The following is a 23,628-nucleotide window of genomic DNA, read 5'->3' on the forward strand; positions in this document are numbered from 1 at the left end:
CACTCAGGGAGGGATCGCTGCCCCAGTAACCTCAATTTAACATAAATGGGACAGCTTTAAAGAATTGCCAAATGGACTCTCAAGGAACTAGATGTGATTCGTTTTCCTTCACGTCTGAAATCGACTTTTTATGAGACAATGTGTTTTTTTGTTGTTTTTTTATTCATATTTTGTCTTGCTTCAACTTCTTTGTATACATTTTTAGAATTGCTAAATGTTTCTTTTTCAAGGTTTAAGATTCAAGGTTTCATTAATAAAAACAGTACCTGTGTTGAACCACATAGGTTTTCCTGTGTTCCCAGTTTATGTGTGCATATCCTTGACTGCGTATGTGCATGATACATGAGAACGGTGTGCGAGTGCGTGCGACTGTGCGCGTGTGTTGACCTGCTTGTATGAGTTTTTTGAAATGTCTCTTCAGCTGTGTTTTTGTTTTACATTTTTTTTGCTTCCGCACACTTTGCTACTAATTATTGATTTAACTGATATTAATTTTCAGGTGTTAAAACAAAAGTACGTCTCCGTGCTGTACCCCAACCTGATGTGACTGTAGGTAAAATGTCTTTGAATCCCCGAACAAGGGGCATTATGTCCATGATTCATATTGCTAGTGTATAATGTCTCATTTGTCCCGAAAACAGACCATCAGTCAGAACTGTTTGATTTTCTCTCTTGTTCTTGTTCTTCAAAGGCTAGAGAAAAGGGCCACGTAAGGTAAAACTATTAGACATAGGCTGACATTCAGTCTCAGTAGAAGTCGCTTCTTCAAAGTTTAGCAAATGTGCATTACGATGACGCATCACACACATAGCATCTCTTTATCTTTTGAAGGACTTAATAATGTGAGATGATGAGGAAGGTCACAATAGCCACTGTTGAAGTTGATGTGGTGTGCCAGTATGTGTGTATCCTCAGTCACGTCTACTGTGTCCTGTTGCCCCCTTGCTCGTCCTCCCTCTCCCCAGGCTTTTGTGGTGAAGCGGTTACTGGAGTATACCCAGATGAGCGAACCTGACCTGCCCTACGGCCTGCTGCTGGTTTTGGGCCTCTTGGCCACCGAGCTGATTCGTTCCTGGTCCCTCGCCCTCACCTGGGCGCTCAACTACCGGACCGGCACGCGTCTGCGTGGAGCCATCCTCACCATGACCTTCCACAAGATATTGCGTCTGCGCAGCCTGCGTGAGAAGACCGTAGGAGAGGTAAGAGGTTTAGGGGCAGGTGGGGGTTAAGGAAATCGGGTTTGGTTTAACGTTAACACATAGGAGAGTTAGGAGCAGATTGAGTGGTGAAGAGATGGAAGAGTGAAGGAAAATATCTAACGGAGGTGATTTTTCGGACCTGTTTATGGTAGCATACGTTTCACAACCACAAGGGTTGCTCACTTTTACTTTTCGGTCCTCTTTAGCTGATCAATATGTGTTCGAGTGACGGGCAGCGTATGTTTGAAGCTGCTGCCGTGGGAAGCATGCTGGCCGGAGGACCCCTGGTGGCCGTGCTGGGAATGGCGTATAACTTATACGTATTAGGGCCTACTTCCCTGTTCGGCTCGGCTGTGTTCATCCTCTTCTATCCCACTATGGTGAGCTTCACTGTTCACGTTATGTGCTATTCTGAATCTTTTCATCGTTGTAATGCAAACTTTGTTCCCATGTTGACAGATGTTCAGTTCCAGGCTTACGGTGTACTTCAGGAGGAAAGGAGTGGCTGTGACTGACCAGCGTGTACAAAAGATGAATGAGATACTCAACTATATCAAGTTCATTAAGATGTACGCCTGGGTTAAGGCGTTCTCGCAAGCAATACGAAGTAAGTTCCTAGTTTAATTTTTGTTCTGTACATTATTTATGTAGAAAGCTTTAAATTACTGGGTTTCCATTTTTTATCACTATCAAACAGGAATACGAGAGGAGGAGCGAAGGATCTTGGAGCGAACTGGATATTTCCAGAGCATAACGGTTGGTGTGGCGCCCATCGTTGTGGTGATCGCCAGCGTGGCGACATTCTCCAGTCACATGTTGCTCGGTTATGACCTTACTGCTGCACAGGTAGGTCTACTACTAGCAGTGTATTTAAGTGGAGTCATCACCACAGTAAAATTGTACTCATGCATTTATTCCTTATTTTTTTCAGGCATTCACAGTTGTGACTGTTTACAATGCCATGACCTTTGCTCTGAAGGTCACCCCGTTTTCAGTCAAATCTCTATCTGAGGCATCTGTTGCCATTGATAGGTTTAAGGTAAGCTGCTTTCTCAGTTTTAGCCAAGTATTTGCATCTACCTCTTAAGTTTGTATACACTGTCTTAGGGCATGTTTACACAACAACGTCTCCAACCGAAATTGGAAATTTTTATGCGTTTTGGATGTTCGTTTACATGACAATGATGTTTTGGGATCTTAAAAATGCAAACTTTCAACAAAAAAAAACAAAAAATTCACCCCCTCACAGTTGTCATGAAGGGCAAACTTAGCTATACAGACCAAAAATACTTTTTGTACCAGGCTGTAAACATATTTCTGTCTATGAAATTGACTCCCTTTTGGAGCCTCTAGTGGCCGGTTGATGAATTGCAGTTTAAATCACTTCTGTATTAGCTTCATCAGAGAGATCGGAAGGTTGCCCCTCGGTTTATTTACAAAGTAACATTTCCAACTGCTGGCCTGTCATGCATAATGCAGGGTTTTTTGACGTTTTTGCCGATCCGTGTGAAGTTGGATAGTTTGACAACGTTGTGGTATATACGTGAATTTTTTTTCCGTTTTAGTACAAAATTGTTGTTGAGCAAACATGCTCTTATGCTGCGTGCACACCAAACGTGAAGCATCGCTTTCCTCATTCTAGATTACTCGCGGGATTTAACTTCGTGTCATGCGAATTGAAGCAAATAGAGTGTGTTTGCGGCAATCGAGCCGCCTAATTTGCGTCATTCGCATTGGCCCGTGTCTATTTGTCTAGTCTTTGCTTTGACATTGTTTGTAATTTTCTCACTCAAATAGTTAAAAACACTGAGGTTATGGGTTTGATCTCAGTAAACACATGTACATATAATATGTTTACGTTGAATCATGCAACAGTCACCTAAAGGATTATTAGGAACACCATACTTATACTGTGTTTGACCCCCTTTCGCCTTCAGAACTGCCTTAATTCATACTCTGCATTGATTCAACAAGGTGCTGAAATCATTCCTTAGAAATATTGGCCCATATTGATAGTATAGCATCTTGCAGTTGATGGAGATTTATGGGATGCACATCCAGGGCACGAAGCTCTCGTTCCACCACATCCCAAAGATGCTCTATTGGGTTGAGATCTGGTGACTGTGGGGGCCATTTTAGTACAGTGAACTCATTGTCATGTTCAAGAAACCAATTTGAAATGATGTTAAAGTTTTGTGACATGGTGCATTATCCTGCTGTAAGTAGCCATCAGAGGATGTGTACATGGTGGTCATAAAGGGATGAACATGGTCAGAAACAATGCTCAGGTAGGCCGTGGGATTTAAATGATGCCCGATTGGCACTAAGGGGCTTAAAGTGTGCCAAGAAAACATCCCCACACCATTGCATTAATGAAAAATTTAACAGGTGTTCCTAATAATACTTTAGGTGAGTGTATATAGACAGAATTATAATATAATAGGATGAAAAACGACTCTGCGCTATTATATTTATCACTTCTTAATCCGTTCCTGTCAAATTTATTTATGTTACCTGTTTTTTTCTCATACTCTCTTTTTCACTGCTTCCCCTCCATCAGAGTTTGTTTCTGATGGCTGAGGTCAAGATGATCCGTGAGCTGCCCCGAAATCCAACCGTCGCCATAGAGATGACCAGTGCCAGTCTGGCTTGGGAGACGGGGGGTCACAGCGCCCAGCCTACCCCCCGCGGTACACCCTATGTAGGCCTGGGATTGAAAGGGAGTCGCAAGAAGCGCCGTCAATGCGATGACCCTGGACATCATAAGATCTTGGAAGAGGAACAGCATGGCCATCTGTTGAATGATGTGTCTTCAGACATGGCTGCCAGCCCCGATGATAACAACCTGCAAGTGCCAACCATCAGTCAGCGGCTCCAGAGAACTCTTCACTGCATCGATCTCACGATACAAAAGGTTTTTGTCTGTTTGTATTGTTTTGATTTCCTTTTACAGTGCTTAAAGATAAAAGACAAGAGAAGAAAAACCCCAAGATGTTTAAGAGTATGATAATAAACATTTGGGAGGAACAGTGACTCCCAATGTCCTTGGATTGATACCATATCATTAAAGATTACAGGGAATAATCGCATTTGTATACTTAATGCATAATCACATGGTTCCTTTACTTTATTCCCTAGGGAAAGTTGGTTGGAGTCTGTGGCAGTGTTGGAACTGGCAAAACATCTCTCATCTCTGCCATTCTCGGCCAGGTTAGCTTTTATTGAATGATGTGATTTAAACTGCGTGCTGCCATTTATCTATAATGGATCCATTCGATATATTTAGAAATCATTTGATTCATTTTAATGTCTTTTGCACTCATCTCAGATGACACTTTTAGAGGGGACCATTGCCGTCGATGGAGATTTCGCGTACGTGGCACAGCAGGCCTGGATCCTTAACGCGTCATTTCGTGATAACATCCTGTTTGGCAAGGAAATGGAGGAAGAGAGGTGAGCGCCAAATAAGGGGACACGAGACGTGTCTCATTTTGATGTACAGTATAATAGCTGCATTAAATCAATGTTGTGAATAGTGCCTGTGAGTCAGTGGGAAGAGGACTGGGGGGGCGCTGGCAGATTTGTCAATGCGGGGCTGTGACTCGGCACAGAGATAAAAATAAGTACAGATAACCTTGAGCGTTTTGAACATGTGACATAGCTCTGTCCTTTTCTATGAAATGCATGCATTATAACCGTGATTCCCTTTAAATGTATATAGGACCAGTTTTTGTTTTAAAGGTGCAGTGTGTAATTTTTAGAAGAATCTTTTGACAGAAATGCAAAATAATATACAAAACTATATCATTAGGGGTGTATAAAGACCTTTTTATAATGAACCATTTTGTTTTTATTACCTTAGAATTAGACTTTTTTATCTACATACATCGGGGTCCCTTATGTGGAAGTTGCCATTTTGTGCCGCCATGTTTTTACAGAAACGGACAAACTTTTTTTACTAAGTTGTCTCCGACAATGACATGTTTTCCGGTGGCAGCTACCGTAGCTTCTCTATGCGTTTCAAAAGTGAGGGGTGAGCAGTGGACTGAGCCGTTGGTTGCAATTCACAACCTCACCACTAGATGCCGCAAAAAATTACACACTGCACCTTTAATTAAGGCGGCTTAAACATGCATTTCAGTTTGGGACTAGGATAAGACCTGTCCAGGAAACCGCCCCATATGGTTTCAGCTTTATTGAAACTTTCTTGATGTTTTTAAGATATTATATCTTAAATGTGTCTCCTCCAGATATCAGGCTATTTTAAGCGCTTGCTGCCTGAGACCAGACCTGGCTATTCTACCCAATGGTGACCTGACTGAGGTAACACATCATACAGAAACATCTTTGTAAATGGGAGTCAAAATGGCAAAGCTGCAAAAAGCACATGCATCCATCAATAAAGTAATGCATCAATGTCAGTGTGATTAGTTAAAATATGCCATCACTTTAATAACAGGTGAATCTTATTGGTTCTCTGTTAGATTGGAGAACGCGGTGCCAATCTTAGCGGTGGGCAGCGCCAGCGGATCAGCCTGGCAAGAGCCTTGTACAGCAACAGGGACATTTTCATCCTCGATGACCCTCTTAGTGCTCTGGACGCTCATGTCGGAAACCACATCTTCAACAATGCCATTAGGAAGCAGCTCCGCGGCAAGACCGTCATCTTTGTCACTCACCAGCTTCAGGTAAATACCAGTTTCATTGACCTTGCAGCAGCTTCTCGTTCCTGTTTTGCATGCTTGTAGTGTGCACTAAATGCTTTCTCGGTCATGTGACCAAAAGAATGAGCTTGCAATCAGATGTAAAATCAGATGGGTATGACAAAGGGTATAAATGTTTGAATGTACAATAATCTTTTTTGCCTAAGTTAAGATCTCATTTTGTCTAAAGATGTGTTTTCTTTTTGTGGAAACCAAATGAATGAAACTCTTTTGTATTACGCTTCAGTATCTGGTGGATTGTGATGATGTGATCCTCATGCGTGATGGCAGCATCACAGAGCAGGGCAGTCACGAGGATCTGATGAATCTGAATGGAGACTACGCCGCCATGTTCAATGCCCTTCAACTAGGAGAAACACACATGGCTGAGGTCAGTATCTCAGCATTCGTGTAATTGTTGTAGTCATACTTTAAAAGAATGATATTATTGACTCACCCTCATGCTATCACAGCTGTATCAAACTTGCTTTCTTCAGCTGATGCATATCTATATAAATATGTTATCATCTCATGTCCTAAATGCATGAGACTCAAATGCCCACAAACGCCTACAGTGGGTTAATATGTCTTCTAAAGCAAAACTATTTGTTTGTGAGAGAAAACGTTTAATGTTGCCAACTTATTTGGTGAAATTAAAACATCGAATCCCATTGGTTCTCATGTGTCACTACTTAAGAGAGACGCAAGAATCACTTCGATTCAGCATTATCGACATGCCATCATATTTGCTGCGCTGATCTGTATGTTGAAATTAATATGCAACATATTGGTTGATAATCTCAAAATAATAATCTTTTTCTCTCACAAATGTATAATTTTGCTCCAGTAGACATTAATTAACCCACTAGAGTCGTATGGATTACTTTAATAATGGGTGGATGTGCATTTTAGAGCTTCGACATAGTGTTGGGCGAGTCATGCACAAGTTTAGGTGCAAGAAGGGATCTGCAAAGTGAAGCTCACAAACACTCTCATGCGAGGAAAAGCACACAATGCGTATGTTAATATGAAACTATAGTATGATAATAATAATAATTTTAAAATATAATGGGCAAACATGCCAACTAACATCATAAAGGCCATATGTCTGACTATTGACGATATATCGACACAACCCTACTTCAATATGTTGACCCCCTTATAAGAAGATAACATGATGGCATTTTAATATAAAATTATTCGAGTTCAACTGAAGAAAAGAAGTCATATACATCTGAGATGTAAACTGTGCCTGTAAGTTAACTCCTGTTAGCATTGTATTGTGAGCAAATCTTTCAAACATGGCAAGGAGCGTCACATTTCCGGGTGATGTCAGAGGTATCCAGACCAATCACAATGTACAGATTAGCTGACCAATCAGGGACACTTTTCAAATCTGTGTGTTTCAGGAAGTAAGTGAAATCTGAAGCTACAAAAATGTACAGTATGTGGAAAATAATAATAAATAATAATGTTAAAAAATAATAATGTTTTTTAACCGTAAACCACGCAAACACATTGCATTATACCAAATACTCAAAATAACATTGTTTTAGCAATGAAATAGGTGCTCTTTAAAAAAATTATGGCGATTTTTATGACAGTTCTGGCGAGGAAGACCTTAACTCTTTCCCCACCATTGATGCATTATCTCGTCAATTAAGAGAAAATGCTTCCCTGCCTAGGGATGTCCCGATCCGAAATGCTAGATCAGTATCGGGGCTGATCCAGGCTTTTTAGCTGGATCGGACATTGGATCAAGGACCGACAACATGACTGATCCAATTTCGATATGTGCGGTAGTCGTGGTTGTTACTGACAAACTATTAAAAGGAAAACGTATTATAAAAGCACCATAAACGTTTTATGCACTATAATCAAAGTCTTTTAATACACTGAATTGCTTCATGTGAAGGAATAAACGCACATTTAAAGATATTTTACAGAAACACTGTAAGTGTAACTAACTCGCAAACTGAGTTAATCCACTGGTGAAGCGGACGGATGAAACGCATCATTCAACACACGCACACTCAAGATAACTGTAGGCTATTTTAAAGATCTGATTTTATAAAGTCTCAGTAAGCTGTTGGATGGATGCAATTTACTGTGCTGAGCACATGATGCATCTTTTCTGTTTGTGTTTTAACAGTTATAAACTTTCCATTGCGGATCGAGGATTCCCATGAGAGGATCATTCAAGGGCATCAATTCTGTACCCAGAAACCCCATGAACATAACGTGTTATGATTTAGGCGCACAAATTCTGCACCCGGAATATGCATAAAAAGTCCAGTCAAACGCATAATTCCCAAAATAACCATCCGCACACTAAGGCGATTTTAGTATGACAGTTTTATGCAATTAAGAAAAAAATATTTAGCATACTTAATTGATCAAACGTGCCCATTATATGTTGTCCTAAACACTGGCTGCGTCCGAAACCGCATACTGTATAGTAGGTACTGAATAAGATGAAGTACCTACTTACTTGCCGTTAAAACAGTAGGGACTGTATAGTATGAATCCTGGTAGTATGAATGAGATTCGGACGTACTACATCCGCTATGTTGCTACATCACGTGACATACATCGTCATCACGTCATGTCATTTCAGCGCGAAAACAGCCGCATGCCTCTTCTTCTTCGTTGGATAACTCATCTCCCGGGGCATCATGGGATAGTGAAGTGTCCATCGTATGCACACTGCAAAATCTAACCGGAAGTAGTAGGTCATCCGGGAACTTTTCGCATACTGTTTTTTCGAATACTATGCATTCGGATGCAGCAACTGTCATGATTAATATTTACTAATGTTTCCTGTTACTTATAAATAATTTTAAATTATTGATTTTAACATTTAAAATTATACTAGATGTAGCAGAAAGCACTATACACATTTAATTACAATAGTATCAGGCAGATATCGGTATCGGCTGATATACGGAATTCTGGTATCGGATCGGAAATGAAAAAGTGGGATCGGGACATCCCTATTCCTGCCAATAACGAGTTTTGCGGCAATCCGTATTTCCGCTATTATCCACTAGGTGGCATACTTACCAACCTTATAAAACACTGAAGCATCCACTAATCCAAAAACAGTCAAATCTCTGTGTATGTTTGGATCATCTCTGAATTTGATCTCTATCAAAAGTCCTTTACAAAAATGCAATTATCTCTTATTTTTGCTCAAAATTGAGCATTTTTGATGAAATCTACGCATATTTGAGAGGTGATAAAAAGAGAACAAATGAAGATTGGATGAAATGTTCTTTGTTTGTTTAAAAGGTGTTCTTTCATTTGATATATTGTATGTATGTGTATATATATATTTAAAAAAAGAACATTTTCTGGAAAGGATTAAACATTGATGAAAATCATAACAAATGCTGGTGGGGAAAGAGTTAAAGTCCTGTTTGTGTCATTTTAGGTGCCGAATAAGAAGGCTGGGAGTTCCCTGAAGAAACCATTGGAGAAAAAGAAGGCAGGCTCTGTCAAAAAGGAAAAAGCACTGGATGAAGATAATGGTCAGTATCATTACACTGTTCACAACTTACATTTATGCTATTCCTTTAATGTGATCTGCTGATTTCCCCCCACATTTCTTTAGGCCAGTTGATGCAGGTGGAGGAGCGAAGGAAAGGCTCTGTGCCCTGGTCTGTGTACAAAGTATACATCCAGGCTTTAGGAGGCCTGCCTGTCTTCCTCTTCATCCTGTCACTTTTCGTTCTCAATGTGGGCAGCACTGCCTTCAGCAACTGGTGGCTCAGCTATTGGATCAAACAGGGCAGCGGGGTAAGAGTTTGTGGACAGTTTGGAGGAGGGGAAGGCTTTTATTATTTTTTTTTGATTGCTTTTTTATATTTACCTCACTGTAAATAGCAGCAACAAAATGCCTATTAAATGACTATTTGTGTGTGCATTAATATGTCTAAAACTATTATTTTTTTTACTTAACAGAATACAACGGTACACGTTGGGAACTGTTCAATGCTAAGTGAGAGTATGCGAGATAATCCTCAGATGCAGCATTACGCCGCCGTCTACGCCATGTCTATGGGTATCATGCTACTTCTCAAACTACTGAGAGGCATCGTGTTTGTTAAGGTGAGATTTCTTTAAAGTTGTGAACAAAATTTTAATCTCTAAATTGGTACAGCATTGCGTTTGCAGCATGAATGTCGTGGTACACCAGTGTACACACATACTGATAACATGTATAGCACGGTAAGTCGCTTCGAATAAAAGCATCTGCCAAATGCATAAATGTGACCCTCGACCACAAAACCAGTCATAAGTTGCATGGGTATATTTGTAGCAATAGCTAGCAATACGTATTATACAACAGTTCTTTCTGGTTCTCGAATCTGATTGGCTAAGAGGCGTGCAATATTCTACTGATAACGGCACAGTAACCGCTTCACCTTTCGTATCATTCCGCCACCTAGTGATTGGAGGTCCTAAACAGGCTCATCTCTGAATGGAAATCTGCAGGCACACACGGACACACACAAACGCGCTGTTTTGAATCACTCTCCGTGTGTCTCATTAATTCACTAGCTCATAAATCAGTCTGTGAATCGTCAATCGGAAGTTATTATCCCGTCAAAGATCAGCGCTCTTGGATGTTACGTTAAAGTTAATGGGAGTAATGTCTTGTCACATCGTGTGGACGATTAACACTTGGAAAGAGGAATGTAAACTATTTTTTTCTGGAGCAATATCTCTTATCAGAACGCGAAAACACCGTGGAACTGCAGGTAAGCACTGCAGCTTTTAAATGTGGACATTGATAATTTATTTTATTGTGACGTGACTATTAAAACATGTTATGAGATATCGCCACTGATATATTTATAAGCAGCATGCAAAAACATCACTCTGACACTTATAAAAAACAGTTTTATATAGTACTGACAAGAACAAAGTTTAATAATAATAATCGAGTGCTCGTATCGCGTTAAGAGTAAATGGGAAAGCAATAGTAACGTTATACAAGTAGTTTTATTAACTTTTACCTCGCGCCAAAACAATAACAAACACAAAAGACACTAAATATGAATAAAAAAACAAGTACTAGTTTGATCATGACACCAAATACTGCTGATTTGATCTCATTTTGATTATCAAAAACAAACAAGGCCAACATGAGAACCAGGGAATCCCTGTCAGAGATGTAGCCCAGAGAGGGCGGTGGTCAGCGGGGCGAGTGAACACTGACGTCCGCTCATGCTTTGGTTCTCATACGTACCGAATCTCTCTAAGCAAACGTTCAAGCAGGCGCTATCTTTACTAATCGACTGCAGATTTAAATATAATACATATACATTCTCGACTGAACTAATCTTAAAACTACACTTTGTGACCAAGAAACGTTAATATAAAGAAACGGCTTTTCCGTCCATTGAGTTGTTATGAGATTCAAAGCAGCCGAAAGTGTTACCTGTCATTCTGGCCACCCTCAAATCCGTGGCGGAAGAAGTAGTTCTCAAACAAAGAGGCTTTTAAAATAACTCTGTTGTTGTTTTCTAGTTTTCGTTTTTCAAACGTGTGCCGTCGAACTGCCTCGTGCCTCTGGCCTAATCACAGCCGTTATGATATAGAGATATATCACACGACTCCGAGAGCGATATTGCTTAAATATGAGTTATTGATCTATAAATTATAGATTTTTTTAATGCCAAAAATCATTATGATATTAACTCTTTCCCTGCCATTGACGAGTGATCTCGTCAATTAAAAGAAAACGCTTCCCTGCCAATTACGAGTTTTTACGGAAATCCATATTTCCGCTATAATCCACTAGGTGGAGCTCTTACACAACTTATAAAAGCATCTACTTATTTAAAAACATTAAAAACTCTTTATATGTGCTGGAGCTGGCAGGCAACTTTTTTAAGCTGGCGCGGAAAGAGTTAAAGGATTAGTCCATTTTCATAAAAAAAAATCCAGATCGTTTACTCACCACCATGTCATCCAAAATGTTGATGTCTTTCTTTGTTCAGTCAAGAAGAAATTATGTTTTTTGAAGAAAACATTCCAGGATTTTTCTCAATTTAATGGACTTTAATGGACCCCAATACTTAACAGTTTAAATGCAGTTTAAACTTGCTGTTTCAAGGGACTCTAGACGATCCCAAACGGGGCATAAGGGCCTTATCTAGCGAAACGATTGTCATTTTTGGAGGGAAAACTAAAAGAATGTGCGCTTTTGAGCCACAACATCTCGTCTTCCTCCGGCTGTGTGACGAGCCAGCGCGACCTCACGTAAATGTTACATATATATAACGCACATTTGCAGACCATTTTAAACAATAAACTGACACAAAGACATTAATTAGTATCATTCCACATACAACAACAATGTCGGAACAATCCTCTTTCTCCACACTTGTAAACACTGGGGCGTAGTTTCGATACGTCATCCGGGACCTCTTTACGTGATAATGTATTACGTGAGTTCGCGCTGGCAAACTTCTGGAAGACGAGAAGTTGTGGTTTAAAAGTGCATATTTTTTATTTTTCTTGCCAAAAATGACAATCGTTTCGCTAGATAAGACCCTTATGCCTCTTTTGAGATCCTTTGAGAGTCCTTTGAAACTGTATCAAAATGTATTAATCATTAGTAATATATGTTTCTAAGGACTTTATTTGGACAACTTAAAAAAACGCATTTCTCAATATTTAAATTGTTTTGCACCCTCAGATTTCAGATTTTCAAATAGTCGTATCTCGGCCAAATATTGTCCTATCCTAACAAACCATTCATCAAAATATTTACCCTTATGACTGGTTTTGTGGTTCAGGGTCACATACTGTATGGAGATCTAGTAAGAAGGAAGATTTAGCGTCTAAGTGCTGGCATCTGTGTCCTATTATTTGTTAAGGGTACTCTGCGCGCCTCCTCGAAGCTCCATGAAGATCTCTTCCAGAAGATTCTTCGCAGTCCCATGAAGTTTTTCGACACAACGCCCACTGCCCGCATACTCAACAGATTCAATAAAGACATGGATGAAGGTAAGATCTTACCTGGGTTTTTGCAGTCCGTTGATATTTTTACCATACTGTTATTTGATCAAATCTCAATCCTGTCAACTTTTCTCAGTGGATACACGTCTGCCGTTTCAAGCCGAGATGTTCATTCAGAACGTGATTCTGGTCCTCTTCTGTCTGGGCGTGATCAGCAGCGTGTTCCCCTGGTTCCTGATGGCGGTAGGGCCACTGGTCCTCTTCTTTACCGTACTGCACGTCGTTTCGCGGGTCTTCATTAGGGAACTCAAACGATTGGACAACGTCACGCAGTCGCCTTTCCTGTCCCACATCCATTCCAGCATTCAGGGCCTGACCACTGTGCACGCTTACGGGAAAGAGGAGGAATTCCTGCAGAGGTAATGCTGGGATATCACCTATTTTCCCTGCCATTTTGGGGTGGCTTAGCCACAAGTTTATAGGCTTGTGCTTTTTCTCAGAGATATCAGGAGCTGCTGGATCAGAATCAGGCTCCATTTTATCTGTTCAGCTGTGCCATGCGATGGTTGGCCGTACGTCTGGATGTGATCAGTGTAGCTCTCACCATCATCACGGCTTTGTTGATCGTGGTCATGCACGGTCAGATTTCTCCCGCGTACGCTGGCCTGGCCATTTCCTATGCTGTACAGGTGAGATCACATTAGATCACAGGTGTATAAAGATAGTACGTAAAGGAAGCTGATCGATTTGCATCTTTATATCTTTCACAGCTCACAGGTTTATTCCAGTTTACCGTTCGCTTGGCCTCCGAGACCGAGGCTCGATTCACCTCAGTGGAACGAATTCATCATTACATCAAGGTACTGATCTGTTCCTTTCTGACCTTTCATTTTGTTATACATTAAGTTTGTGTTATTCACTATACCTCTGTCTATATTAGTCTCTGTCTCTGGAGGCTCCTGCGCGGGTTAAAAACAAGGCTCCTCCATCCGACTGGCCTCAGGAGGGTGAGATCGTGTTTGACGGCACAGAGATGCGATACAGAGACAACCTACCGCTGGTACTGAAGAAAATTTCTTGTACCATTCGACCGAAAGAAAAGGTCGGCATTGTGGGACGAACAGGCTCGGGGAAGTCTTCTCTACAACAATTAAAAACACATTAGCATAGATCTGCGAGGTATTCAAGGGTAAATGAATGTCATAACGTCTGTCCTCGGGGAAGTCTTCTCTAGGAGTTGTCCTCTACCGGTTGGTCGAGCCTTGCGGTGGCTCCATTAAGATTGATGGTGTCAACATCTGTGACATTGGCCTTGCAGATTTGCGCCACAAGCTGTCAATCATTCCACAGGAGCCAGTGCTGTTCAGTGGTACTGTCAGGTAGGCGGGCACTCTTTTGTTTATTTCCATTGTATTCCTAAAGGTCCTGTTAGAGCTGCACGCAAGCATCATACACATCTTTCACAACCATACAAACACAACAGGTAACATGGATTTGGATGCCAAGTGTCCTTAAATCTTTCTCAAAGCTTTATTTTATACTCCAAACACAACGTGCATAAAATATTTGTTTAAAGAGCAAAGATGTCAATCGTCATCTTTTTCATGTTATGTGGCCTTAATGCATTCATTTGTAACTCTTATATTTTCTTATATTTCCTGTTTTTCTTCAACAGATCCAACCTGGATCCATTTAACCAGTATTCCGAGGAGTTAATCTGGGATGCCCTGGAGAGGACACACATGAAAGAATGTGTAAGCCAATAAGAAATTCAAGTGATATCATACCGCAGATATGACTTGATTTGGTCTCAGAATTCTAATTTTTTTGTCTATAGTCACTGTCGTTCTTGTCATCTCTTGTGTCTCCTCGCTGTGTTTCAGGTGTCTCAGCTGCCCTTAAAACTGGAGTCTGAGGTGGTGGAGAATGGTGAGAACTTCTCTGTGGGTGAGAGACAGCTCATTTGTGTGGCCAGAGTTCTTCTGAGACAATGCAAGGTGAGTTTAAGGCTTTTTATTCATTTTGGCACTTTAATTACACCACAACGGCCTTTCTGGGGGCTGAAAACACAAACTTCGAAAACGTGCACTTGTGACGTGATGCACATGTATTGCGTGTTCACCAATTAGTACTGGCTAGGGCTGCGTTTCCTAAAAGCATCGTAAGCCTACAGTAAGTAGATTGTAAAAACGATCGTACGAATTGTCGTAGACTTAAAAACAAATTATTAAAACATTTAATTAATCATTGAACAATATTAAACAATATTACTACAATTACGAGTCATTCTATAGGTGACATTTCAGCACTTGATAGATGGATAGCGACTCGTAAGTAGCAACCTTTGTTAAAGGATTAGTCCATTTTCTTAAAAGAAAAATCCAGATAATTTACTCACCACCATGTCATCCAAAATGTTGATGTCTTTCTTTGTTCAGTCGAGAAGAAATTATGTTTTTTGAAGAAAACATTGGAGAATTTTTCTAATTTTAATGGACTTTAATAGAACCCAACATTTAATACTTAATTCAATACTTAACAGTTTTTTTCAACGGAGTTTCAAAGGACTATAAACAATCCCAAACGAGGCATAAGGGTCTTATCTAGCGAAACAATTGTCATTTTTGACAAGAAAAATAACAAATATACACTTTTAAAGCACAACTTCTCGTCGTGTAGATCCGGTCGTGATGCGCCAGCTGACCCCACTACGTCACCGCAATACGTCATCACGTCAAGAGGTCACAGAGGACGAACGCGAAACTCCGCCCTAGTGTTTACATGTGTTGAGAAAGAGGACCGTTCCTAAGTTGTTGTATGTCAACTGATGCTAATTAATATATTTGTGCCAGTTTATTGTATAAAATGGTACGCAAATGTGCGTTTTATATATGTAACACGTGACCTCCCTACGTCACTACTCATTTACGTTAGATCGGGATGGACCGGACCTTGACGAAAAATTGTGGTTTAAAAGTATATATTTTTTATTTTTCTTGTCAAAAATGACAATCGTTTCGCTAGATAAGACCCTTATGCCTCGTTTGGGATTGTTTATAGTCCTTTGAAACTCCGTTGAAAAAAAATGTTACGTCTTGAGTTAAGTATTAAATGTTGGGTTCTATTAAAGTCCATTAAAATTAGAAAAATTCTGCAATGTTTTCTTCAAAAAACATAATTTCTTCTGGACTGAACAAAGAAAGACATCAACATTTTGGATGACATGGTGGTGAGTAAATTGTGTGCGGATTCATTGCTGTGTGTACAGTGAAAACGCAAAGGAAAATGTTTTCGGTTTTGGGATGTTGTTGTCATGTAAATATACCCTAATAGTGCGTGCACACCAAAAGTGAATTTTATTATTAGCATGAGTAGATTACAAAGTCAATTCAATTAGTGATAGACCGATATAGTGCAGTGGCCAATATATCAGCCAATATTTGCCATCATTTGATATTTAAATTACTGATAAATCTTTTTAATCTGCCAATAAATCTTTCTGTTCCTTAAATTTGTTTGTAATGAAAAGACACTCAGATGTAAAGGCAAAGTCTGACAGGAAAATAAATAATCATTATTCACTTTTTAAAGCAACACCAAAGAGTTTTTGCTCTTGCTCCCCCTACAGGTTAGAAGCGTAATTGTCCATTTCCCACTGTCATAAATACTGAGGCATAGCTGGCTCTGATTGGATTGTAGGTCTGCCGTAAAGCAAGTTTTTTTAGTTTTCACTCGAACTACAGGACCGCTACCCGATGGTTGGAAACTTCTTTAGTGCGGTTTTGTCCGATAGAGGGCTGCAAAGCGAATGTGAAAGTGCTGTTCACCCTGTTTCGAGTGGATGAACCACTGAAACTGTTTTGGATGCGTTATTTTAAGGTGAAAAAAACTCTTTGGTGTTGCTTTAATGTGAAGATGCATTGTGTTACAAAAATGTGTTGCATTGTGTTACAAACAATATTATTTATACTACGGGTTTAATGCTTGAATCTGATTAACGTTCTGAGGTGTGCAATTATTTTCTGGGAAACGCACGGCGAACGTAGTTCCAGGCAGCTCTCTGAGCTCCAGTTCCATGAGACTTCACATAGTTAACTGTAATAACAGACTAACAAAAACAACATGACAGACGATTTTCCTATGCAATAACAGCGCTGTTTAGAGACGCAAAGAGGTAGCTCTTAAAAAGGGTACATTTATAAAAATCAAGCATGTCTCTAATGGATTTGTCTTGCATTTATTTATTACATTTGTGTTATATCAGCCACACTGCTTTCTCAATAGCAGCCATTAAAAACCTATTGTGGTCGAACGCTTAAAGGATTACTCCATTTTCTTAAAAAAAATCCAGATAATTTTCTCACCACCATGTCATCCAAAATGTTGATGTCTTTCTTTATTCAGTTGAGAAGAAATTATGTTTTTTGAGGAAAACATTCCAGGATTTAATGGACCCCAACACTTAACACTTAACTCAACACTTAACATTTTTTTAAACTGAGTTTCAAAGGACTCCAAACGAGGCATAAAGGTCTTATCTAGCGAAACGATTGTCATTTCTGACAAGAAAAATAAAAAATATGCACTTTTGAACCACAACTTCTCGTCTATATCAGGTCCTGTGGCGCGCCAGCAAGACCTAACGTAGTTGCGTGGTGACGTCGAAAGGTCATGTGTCACATATATTAAATGCACATTTGCGGACCATTTTAAACAATAAACTGACACAAAGACATTAATTAGTATCATTCCACATACAACAACGTCGGAACGGTCCTCTTTCACCACACTTGTAAACACTGGGGCGTAGTTTCGCATACGTGACCTCTTGACGTGATGACGTATTGTGTGGGGTCGCGCTGGTGCGTCACACCACCGGAGGAAGATGAGAAGTTGTGGTTTAAAAGTGCATTGTATAGAGTCCTTTGAAACTCTGTTGAAACTGCAATTTTAAACTGGATTAAATTGTTGCGTGTTGGTGTCCATTAAGGTCCATTGGGATGGGAGAAGTCCTGGAATGTTTTCCTCAAGAACGTGGTTTCTTCTCGACTGAACAACGACAAACTGTGTGACACGATTGCCGAAAACGTGAAATATTCACCTGAACAGCATTTTCCGCACAAAGTTTCAACTTCCATGCGAAATGTAAATAATGCGTTGTGGTACAAACCAATCAGCGAAGGGCTTATTGACACATCCGGTTGTACAAGAAAATGAAAGAAAGCATTGTTTTGATTCGCTCGAGTGATGCGATTAAACAAGCAATCCCGCGAGTAATCTAGAGCGAGTAACTAATATTTGCTTCACTTTTGGTGATCCTGCCTGTCTGTGTTGTTTTGTAAGCCTGACTTTGATCTTGTCCACCAAAGAGAAAGCCAATAAGGATTAGCAGATAATTCAGAACAGACCAGGTCATCCACTTTGTTTCCTTACAATTTTCAGATCCTGATCCTGGATGAGGCCACGGCGGCTATGGACACAGAAACGGATTGCTTGATTCAGGAGACGATTCGTAACGCGTTCCAGGACTGTACCACTTTGACTATTGCACATAGAGTGCACACAGTACTGAACTGTGACCGTATTATGGTGCTGAATCAGGGCCAGGTACAGTTGTTTCCATAAAATAAAATGTATATTACGCCAAAGAATGCTTGATTGTTATAAATGAGTTGTTAAAACACACACACAGCGGATCATGTTTCCTTTAAGTATATTTGATGAAGGAGTCTCCTTTTCTGAAGTTCCCCTTTTTTTGTGACCCAGGTGGTGGAGTTCGACGAGCCATCCAAGCTTCTGGCCAACGAAAACTCTCGCTTCTGTGCAATGCTGGCAGCGGTGGAGAACAAAATCTCAGTAAGAGGCTAAAGGATGTCCTAGCCAAGGACCGAAGGGAACATTCTCCATTTATATTCCAGTCATTGCTGCTTAATGTGACTCCCTCCTTCAGACCTGCAGGGACCTGGGAGGGAGGTTATTGTATTTCCATGAAACTCATGGGCTGTCATTAGGGGCATGCCTGTTAAGATGTACTACTTGTGAGCTTTAGGTGAAGAAACACTGATGCTGTAATGCTATTTACGTGATGGAGGGGTGAAACAGTTTTCATGTAGTTCCATCCATGCGAACTGTGGTGTTTCACAGAGTATTTACCTCTGTTTATATGAGTATATATAAATTTACAAGGTGGTCGCAGAGTCCTTTTGTAGCGATTCTGCCGAGTATGTACAGTATGTCGTGTATATACATTCAGATGTATCATCTTTCCTTACCGTTTAATATTTTTGACAACTTGACTGTCTTCAGTACGTGTAACTGTTGTTTCGTGACTTGAACCCTGAACTCTGGCACAGGTGATGTTGTACAAGCACTGAACAGGTGGGACTTTTTCAGAAAAACAGTGCTGCTTTTTGTACTGTATCCTTGTTCAGCACACCAAGGATTCAGTCTTATATAGCTAAGAGGCCTTGTATATTTATAACCTATTTTCACTGTTTCAAGTTTATTTCCTCTTATGTGGTCTGTTTTATGTGTGAATGCATTTCACTTTTTCGGCACTTTGCATCCACCGAGGAGTTCCTCGGATGGTTGAAGGTCTGGTTTTTATTTGGGCCCTTAACGGGCCGGATACGCTTGAGCGGGCCTTTTGTTTTTGTGTCCCATTGTCTGTCGCAGCACTGGTACAAAGAGATCACGCTACATGATGGGACTCCTGGATCAGGTTGTGATGGTCATTTGCGGTCTGCATGAAGGGAAATCTGATTTTGTGTCCTCCTCATGAGACCCTGCAAAATGTCTGTTTGTTTTTTCATTTATTTTCCATAGCCTTAGCATGATTTCTTACTTGCCTTGTGAAAAGGGTGGAATGAGAGGAGAGAGCGTACTCTCCACAGTCTCAATAAATTTATTTTAGGTTTAACCTGTCTGTGTCTGTGTTTCTGCAATACTGAGAAGAGATCAACTGTAATGAAACGTGAATAAATAAAACATATAGCTTGTTAATGCACTGTAATGTAAATGTAATGAAAACAAATAGTCAAGGTTGGCAAATGAAAAATGTATTATTTTCATGGGTAAACTACACTATCTGTATATCACTGTTATGCACTACAACCTCTCTGCACAATCAAAATAAAAGACAGGTCAGTGTCCAGGATGACAAAAGAAACATCAGTGCATTTGTAAAAGGACCGGTGTTGATTGAAAAGCCACCACAGTATCACGTGTTTACAGGAGGACACCTCCATTCCCCTACACTCATGTATGGCCACACTAGATACAATAGATATTATTATTTGTGTTATACTTTTTTAAAGGCGGGGTGCATGATCTCTAAAAGCCAATGTTGATATTTGAAATCACCTAAACAAACACGCCCCTACCCCAATAGAATCTGGACCTTCTTTTGATAGACCCGCTTCACACATACGCAACCCAGGCAACGATGTCGGTTAGTAGACACGCCCCTGACTAGTGATTGGCCACAAGTTTGTTTTGGTACTCGGCCCGACTCCCCTTTCCAAAGTGTTTTTCAAAAATCATGCACAAATCATGCAAAGGGTATGTATATAAGTATAAGTAAGGGATGATTAGTAGGCCAATGGGCAAGTTTGGCTAGGATGCCGGGGCACCATCCTTGGGATTTTTAACGACCACAGAGAGTCGGGACCTCAGTTTAACGTCTCTTCCGATGGACAGTGCTTTTTGAAAGTATAGTCTCCGTCACTATACTGGAATGTAAGGACCCACACAGACCAAAGGGTGAGACAACTCTTATCGACAATTATTCAAATAACTGAAGAAAAAACATTTTAGTACTCCAGGCAGATTGTTAACCATGTAAATCATTAACCAAAACATGCTTTTTATGTACAACCCCAAATCAAAAAAAGTTGGGACACTGTAGAAATTGTGAGTAAAAAAGGAATGGAATAATTTACAAATCTCATAAACATCTATTTTATTCACAATAGAATATAGATAACATATCAAATGCTGAAAGTGAGACATTTTGAAATGTCATTCCAAATCTTGGCTCATTTTGGATTTCATGAGAGCTACACATTCCAAAAAAGTTGGGACAGGTAGCAATAAGAGGCCAGAAAATGTAAATGTACATATAAGGAACAGCTGAAGGACCAATTTGCAACTTATTAGGTCAATTGGCAACATGATTGGGTATAAAAAGAGCCTCTCAGAGTGGCAGCGTCTCTCAGAGGTCAAGATGGGCAGATAATCACCAATTCCCCCAATTCTGCGGCGAAAAATAGTTTTCTGAGTTTCTCAGAGAAAAATTGTAAAGAGTTTGAAGTTATCATCATCTACGATGCATTATATTATCCAAAGATATAGAGAATCTGGAACAATCTCTCTGCGTAAGGGTCAAGGCTGGAAAACCATACTGGATGCCCATGATCTTCGGGCCCTAAGACAGCACTGCATCACATACAAGAATGCTACTGTAATGGAAATCATAATACTTCCAGAAAACATTGTCAGTGAACACAGTCCACCGTGTCATTCGCTGTTGCCAGCTAAAACTTTATAGGTCAAACAAGAAGCCATATCTAAACATGATCCAGAAGCACAGGCGTTTTCTCTGGGCCAAGGCTCATTTAAAATGGACTTTGGCAAAGTGAAAAACTGTTCTGTGGTCCAAAGAATCAAAATGTGAAGTTCTTTTTGGAAAACTGGGATGCCATTTCATCCGGACTAAAAAGGACAAGGACAAACCGGGCTCAGTTCAGAAACCTGAATCTCTGATGGTTTGGGGTTGCATGAGTGCGTGTGGCATGGGCAGCTTACACATCTGGAAAGGCAACATCAATGCTGAAAGGTTTATCCAAGTTCTAAAACAACGACGTCGTCTCTTTCAGGGAAGACCTTGCATTTTCCAACATGACAATGCCAGACCACATACTGCATCAGTTACAACATCACGGCTGCATAGAAGAAGGATCTGAGTACTGAAATGGCCAGCCTGCAGTCCAGATCTGTCAGACACAGAAAACATTCAGCTGATCATAAAGAGGAAGATTCGACAAAGAAGACCTAAGACAATGGAGCAACTAGAAGCCTGATTTAGACAAGAATGGGACAACATTCCTATTCCTAAACATTGGCTGTTCCTTATATTTTCCGGACTCTTATTGCTACCTGTGCCAACTTTTTTTGGAATGTGTATCTCTCATGAAATCTAATAAGAGCCAATATTTGGCATGACATTTCAAAATGTCTCACTTTCAACATTTGATATGTTATCTATATTCTACTGTGAATAAAATATAAGTTTATGAGATTTGTACATTATTTCACTCCTTTTTTACTCACAATTTCTACAGTGTCCCAACTTTTTTGATTTGGGGTTGCAGAAAAACACAACTCTCTTGTTAACTTGTTTGTTTATGTGGTAATCTTGCCATTACCAGTATAGTGGTGCCACTGATCTACTGTCATGGGACAGTGTTTTTGAGGGTAAGCGTAAGGCATGGGACAATGTTTTTGAGGTTCCGCGTGAGCCATGGGACAATGTTTTTGAGGTTTAGTATGATGGATGGGACATGGCGTGGTGGTGGGGGTGCAGTGGATAAGACACACGCCTTTGGTGTAAGAGACCCGGGTTCGAATCCACTGTGACACACCATTGTGTCCCTGAGCAAGACACTTAACCCCTAGTTGCTCCAGAGGCGTGCAACCTCTGACATATATAGCAAATGTAAGTCGCTTTGGATAAAAGTGTCAGCTAAATGAATAAATAATAAAAGAAATCACGCATAAATTATAATAATATCTTTATAATAATCGCTGAAATATGCATCATAATAAATAATTAACTATTTATATAAAAAGTTTTTCATTTGCATGTGTTTCAAAACCTTGCAAATGTTAACATTCAATTTTTTTTTTAAGATTTTAAAGAGCACCTATTTCATTCCTAAAAAACAATGTTATTTTGTGCATTTGGTATAATACAATGTATCGGTGTGGTTTATAGTTAAAAAACACATTATTTTCCACATACCGTACATTTTGTAGCTCCAGATTTCATTTTCTTCCTAAAACGCACGGATTCGAAAAGCTTTGTGTCCCTGATTGGCCAGCTAATCTGTATGTTGTGATTGGTCTGAATACCTCTGACGTCAAGACAGAAATGTGAAGCTCCTAACCATGTTTGAAAGATTCGGTTGCTAACAGGAGTTAACTTACAGGCTGTGAGTCCAAGCGGGAGGAATTATGATAATGTCGCTCTTGTCTACATGCCTACAATCCGTGTTTGTTGTAGTTCAAGAAAAGAGATTTACATTGGGGACAATAATCTGCGTCATTGTTTACTTTGGGGTTTCCCTACTGAAAAAAAACAGCATACCAGCAAGACCAGCATATGTTGTGTTTTGGTGCTGGTTTGCTAGTGAACACCAGCTAAACCTAGCCTGGTCCAACCAGACTCTCGTACATTCATTTCATTTGTACAGAGAGTCTGGCCACGCTCCATTGCAAAGCGTTACTTCCTTTAAGGAGGGTCCTCTGTTGAAGTTTAAAACTATTGGATCTCCCCCGAGTCACTCAGGATCTGCCATAGCCAATCCCTAACGTGTGGTTGTTACGTATATCATGCGCCGAAACCGGTCGGAAACAAGAAGTCCGAATGATCAGACCAACAAAACTTAGCAAAAATTGTTCTTGCTCCAGCTTTAACTTCTGTATATTCGCAGTTTTGCAACAACGGACCGAATAGCTTTTCTCACGTCTTTCTC

General features: G+C 40.1%; 1 protein-coding gene across 1 annotated transcript in view; it reads left to right on the forward strand.

The window, feature by feature from the left end:
• abcc5 (ATP-binding cassette, sub-family C (CFTR/MRP), member 5) overlaps positions 1 to 19,793 on the forward strand; it is a 34,904-nt gene extending 15,111 nt beyond the window's left edge. Inside the window, exons 6-29 of the mRNA XM_073853381.1 lie at positions 966 to 1,199; positions 1,406 to 1,579; positions 1,659 to 1,806; positions 1,897 to 2,045; positions 2,131 to 2,238; positions 3,760 to 4,113; positions 4,338 to 4,409; positions 4,528 to 4,652; positions 5,450 to 5,522; positions 5,684 to 5,887; positions 6,150 to 6,293; positions 9,336 to 9,432; positions 9,516 to 9,700; positions 9,866 to 10,012; positions 12,793 to 12,922; positions 13,011 to 13,293; positions 13,377 to 13,563; positions 13,645 to 13,734; positions 13,815 to 13,999; positions 14,089 to 14,253; positions 14,550 to 14,628; positions 14,758 to 14,871; positions 18,317 to 18,481; positions 18,641 to 19,793. Coding sequence (XP_073709482.1) covers positions 966 to 1,199; positions 1,406 to 1,579; positions 1,659 to 1,806; positions 1,897 to 2,045; positions 2,131 to 2,238; positions 3,760 to 4,113; positions 4,338 to 4,409; positions 4,528 to 4,652; positions 5,450 to 5,522; positions 5,684 to 5,887; positions 6,150 to 6,293; positions 9,336 to 9,432; positions 9,516 to 9,700; positions 9,866 to 10,012; positions 12,793 to 12,922; positions 13,011 to 13,293; positions 13,377 to 13,563; positions 13,645 to 13,734; positions 13,815 to 13,999; positions 14,089 to 14,253; positions 14,550 to 14,628; positions 14,758 to 14,871; positions 18,317 to 18,481; positions 18,641 to 18,742 — 3,714 coding nt within the window. The 3' untranslated portion in view covers positions 18,743 to 19,793. The remainder of the gene's footprint in view (positions 1 to 965; positions 1,200 to 1,405; positions 1,580 to 1,658; positions 1,807 to 1,896; positions 2,046 to 2,130; positions 2,239 to 3,759; positions 4,114 to 4,337; positions 4,410 to 4,527; positions 4,653 to 5,449; positions 5,523 to 5,683; positions 5,888 to 6,149; positions 6,294 to 9,335; positions 9,433 to 9,515; positions 9,701 to 9,865; positions 10,013 to 12,792; positions 12,923 to 13,010; positions 13,294 to 13,376; positions 13,564 to 13,644; positions 13,735 to 13,814; positions 14,000 to 14,088; positions 14,254 to 14,549; positions 14,629 to 14,757; positions 14,872 to 18,316; positions 18,482 to 18,640) is intronic.
• The last annotated feature ends 3,835 nt before the right edge of the window (positions 19,794 to 23,628 follow it).

This window comes from Misgurnus anguillicaudatus, chromosome 15 (genome assembly GCF_027580225.2).
Source record: "Misgurnus anguillicaudatus chromosome 15, ASM2758022v2, whole genome shotgun sequence".
NCBI classification, from domain to species: domain Eukaryota; kingdom Metazoa; phylum Chordata; class Actinopteri; order Cypriniformes; family Cobitidae; genus Misgurnus; species Misgurnus anguillicaudatus.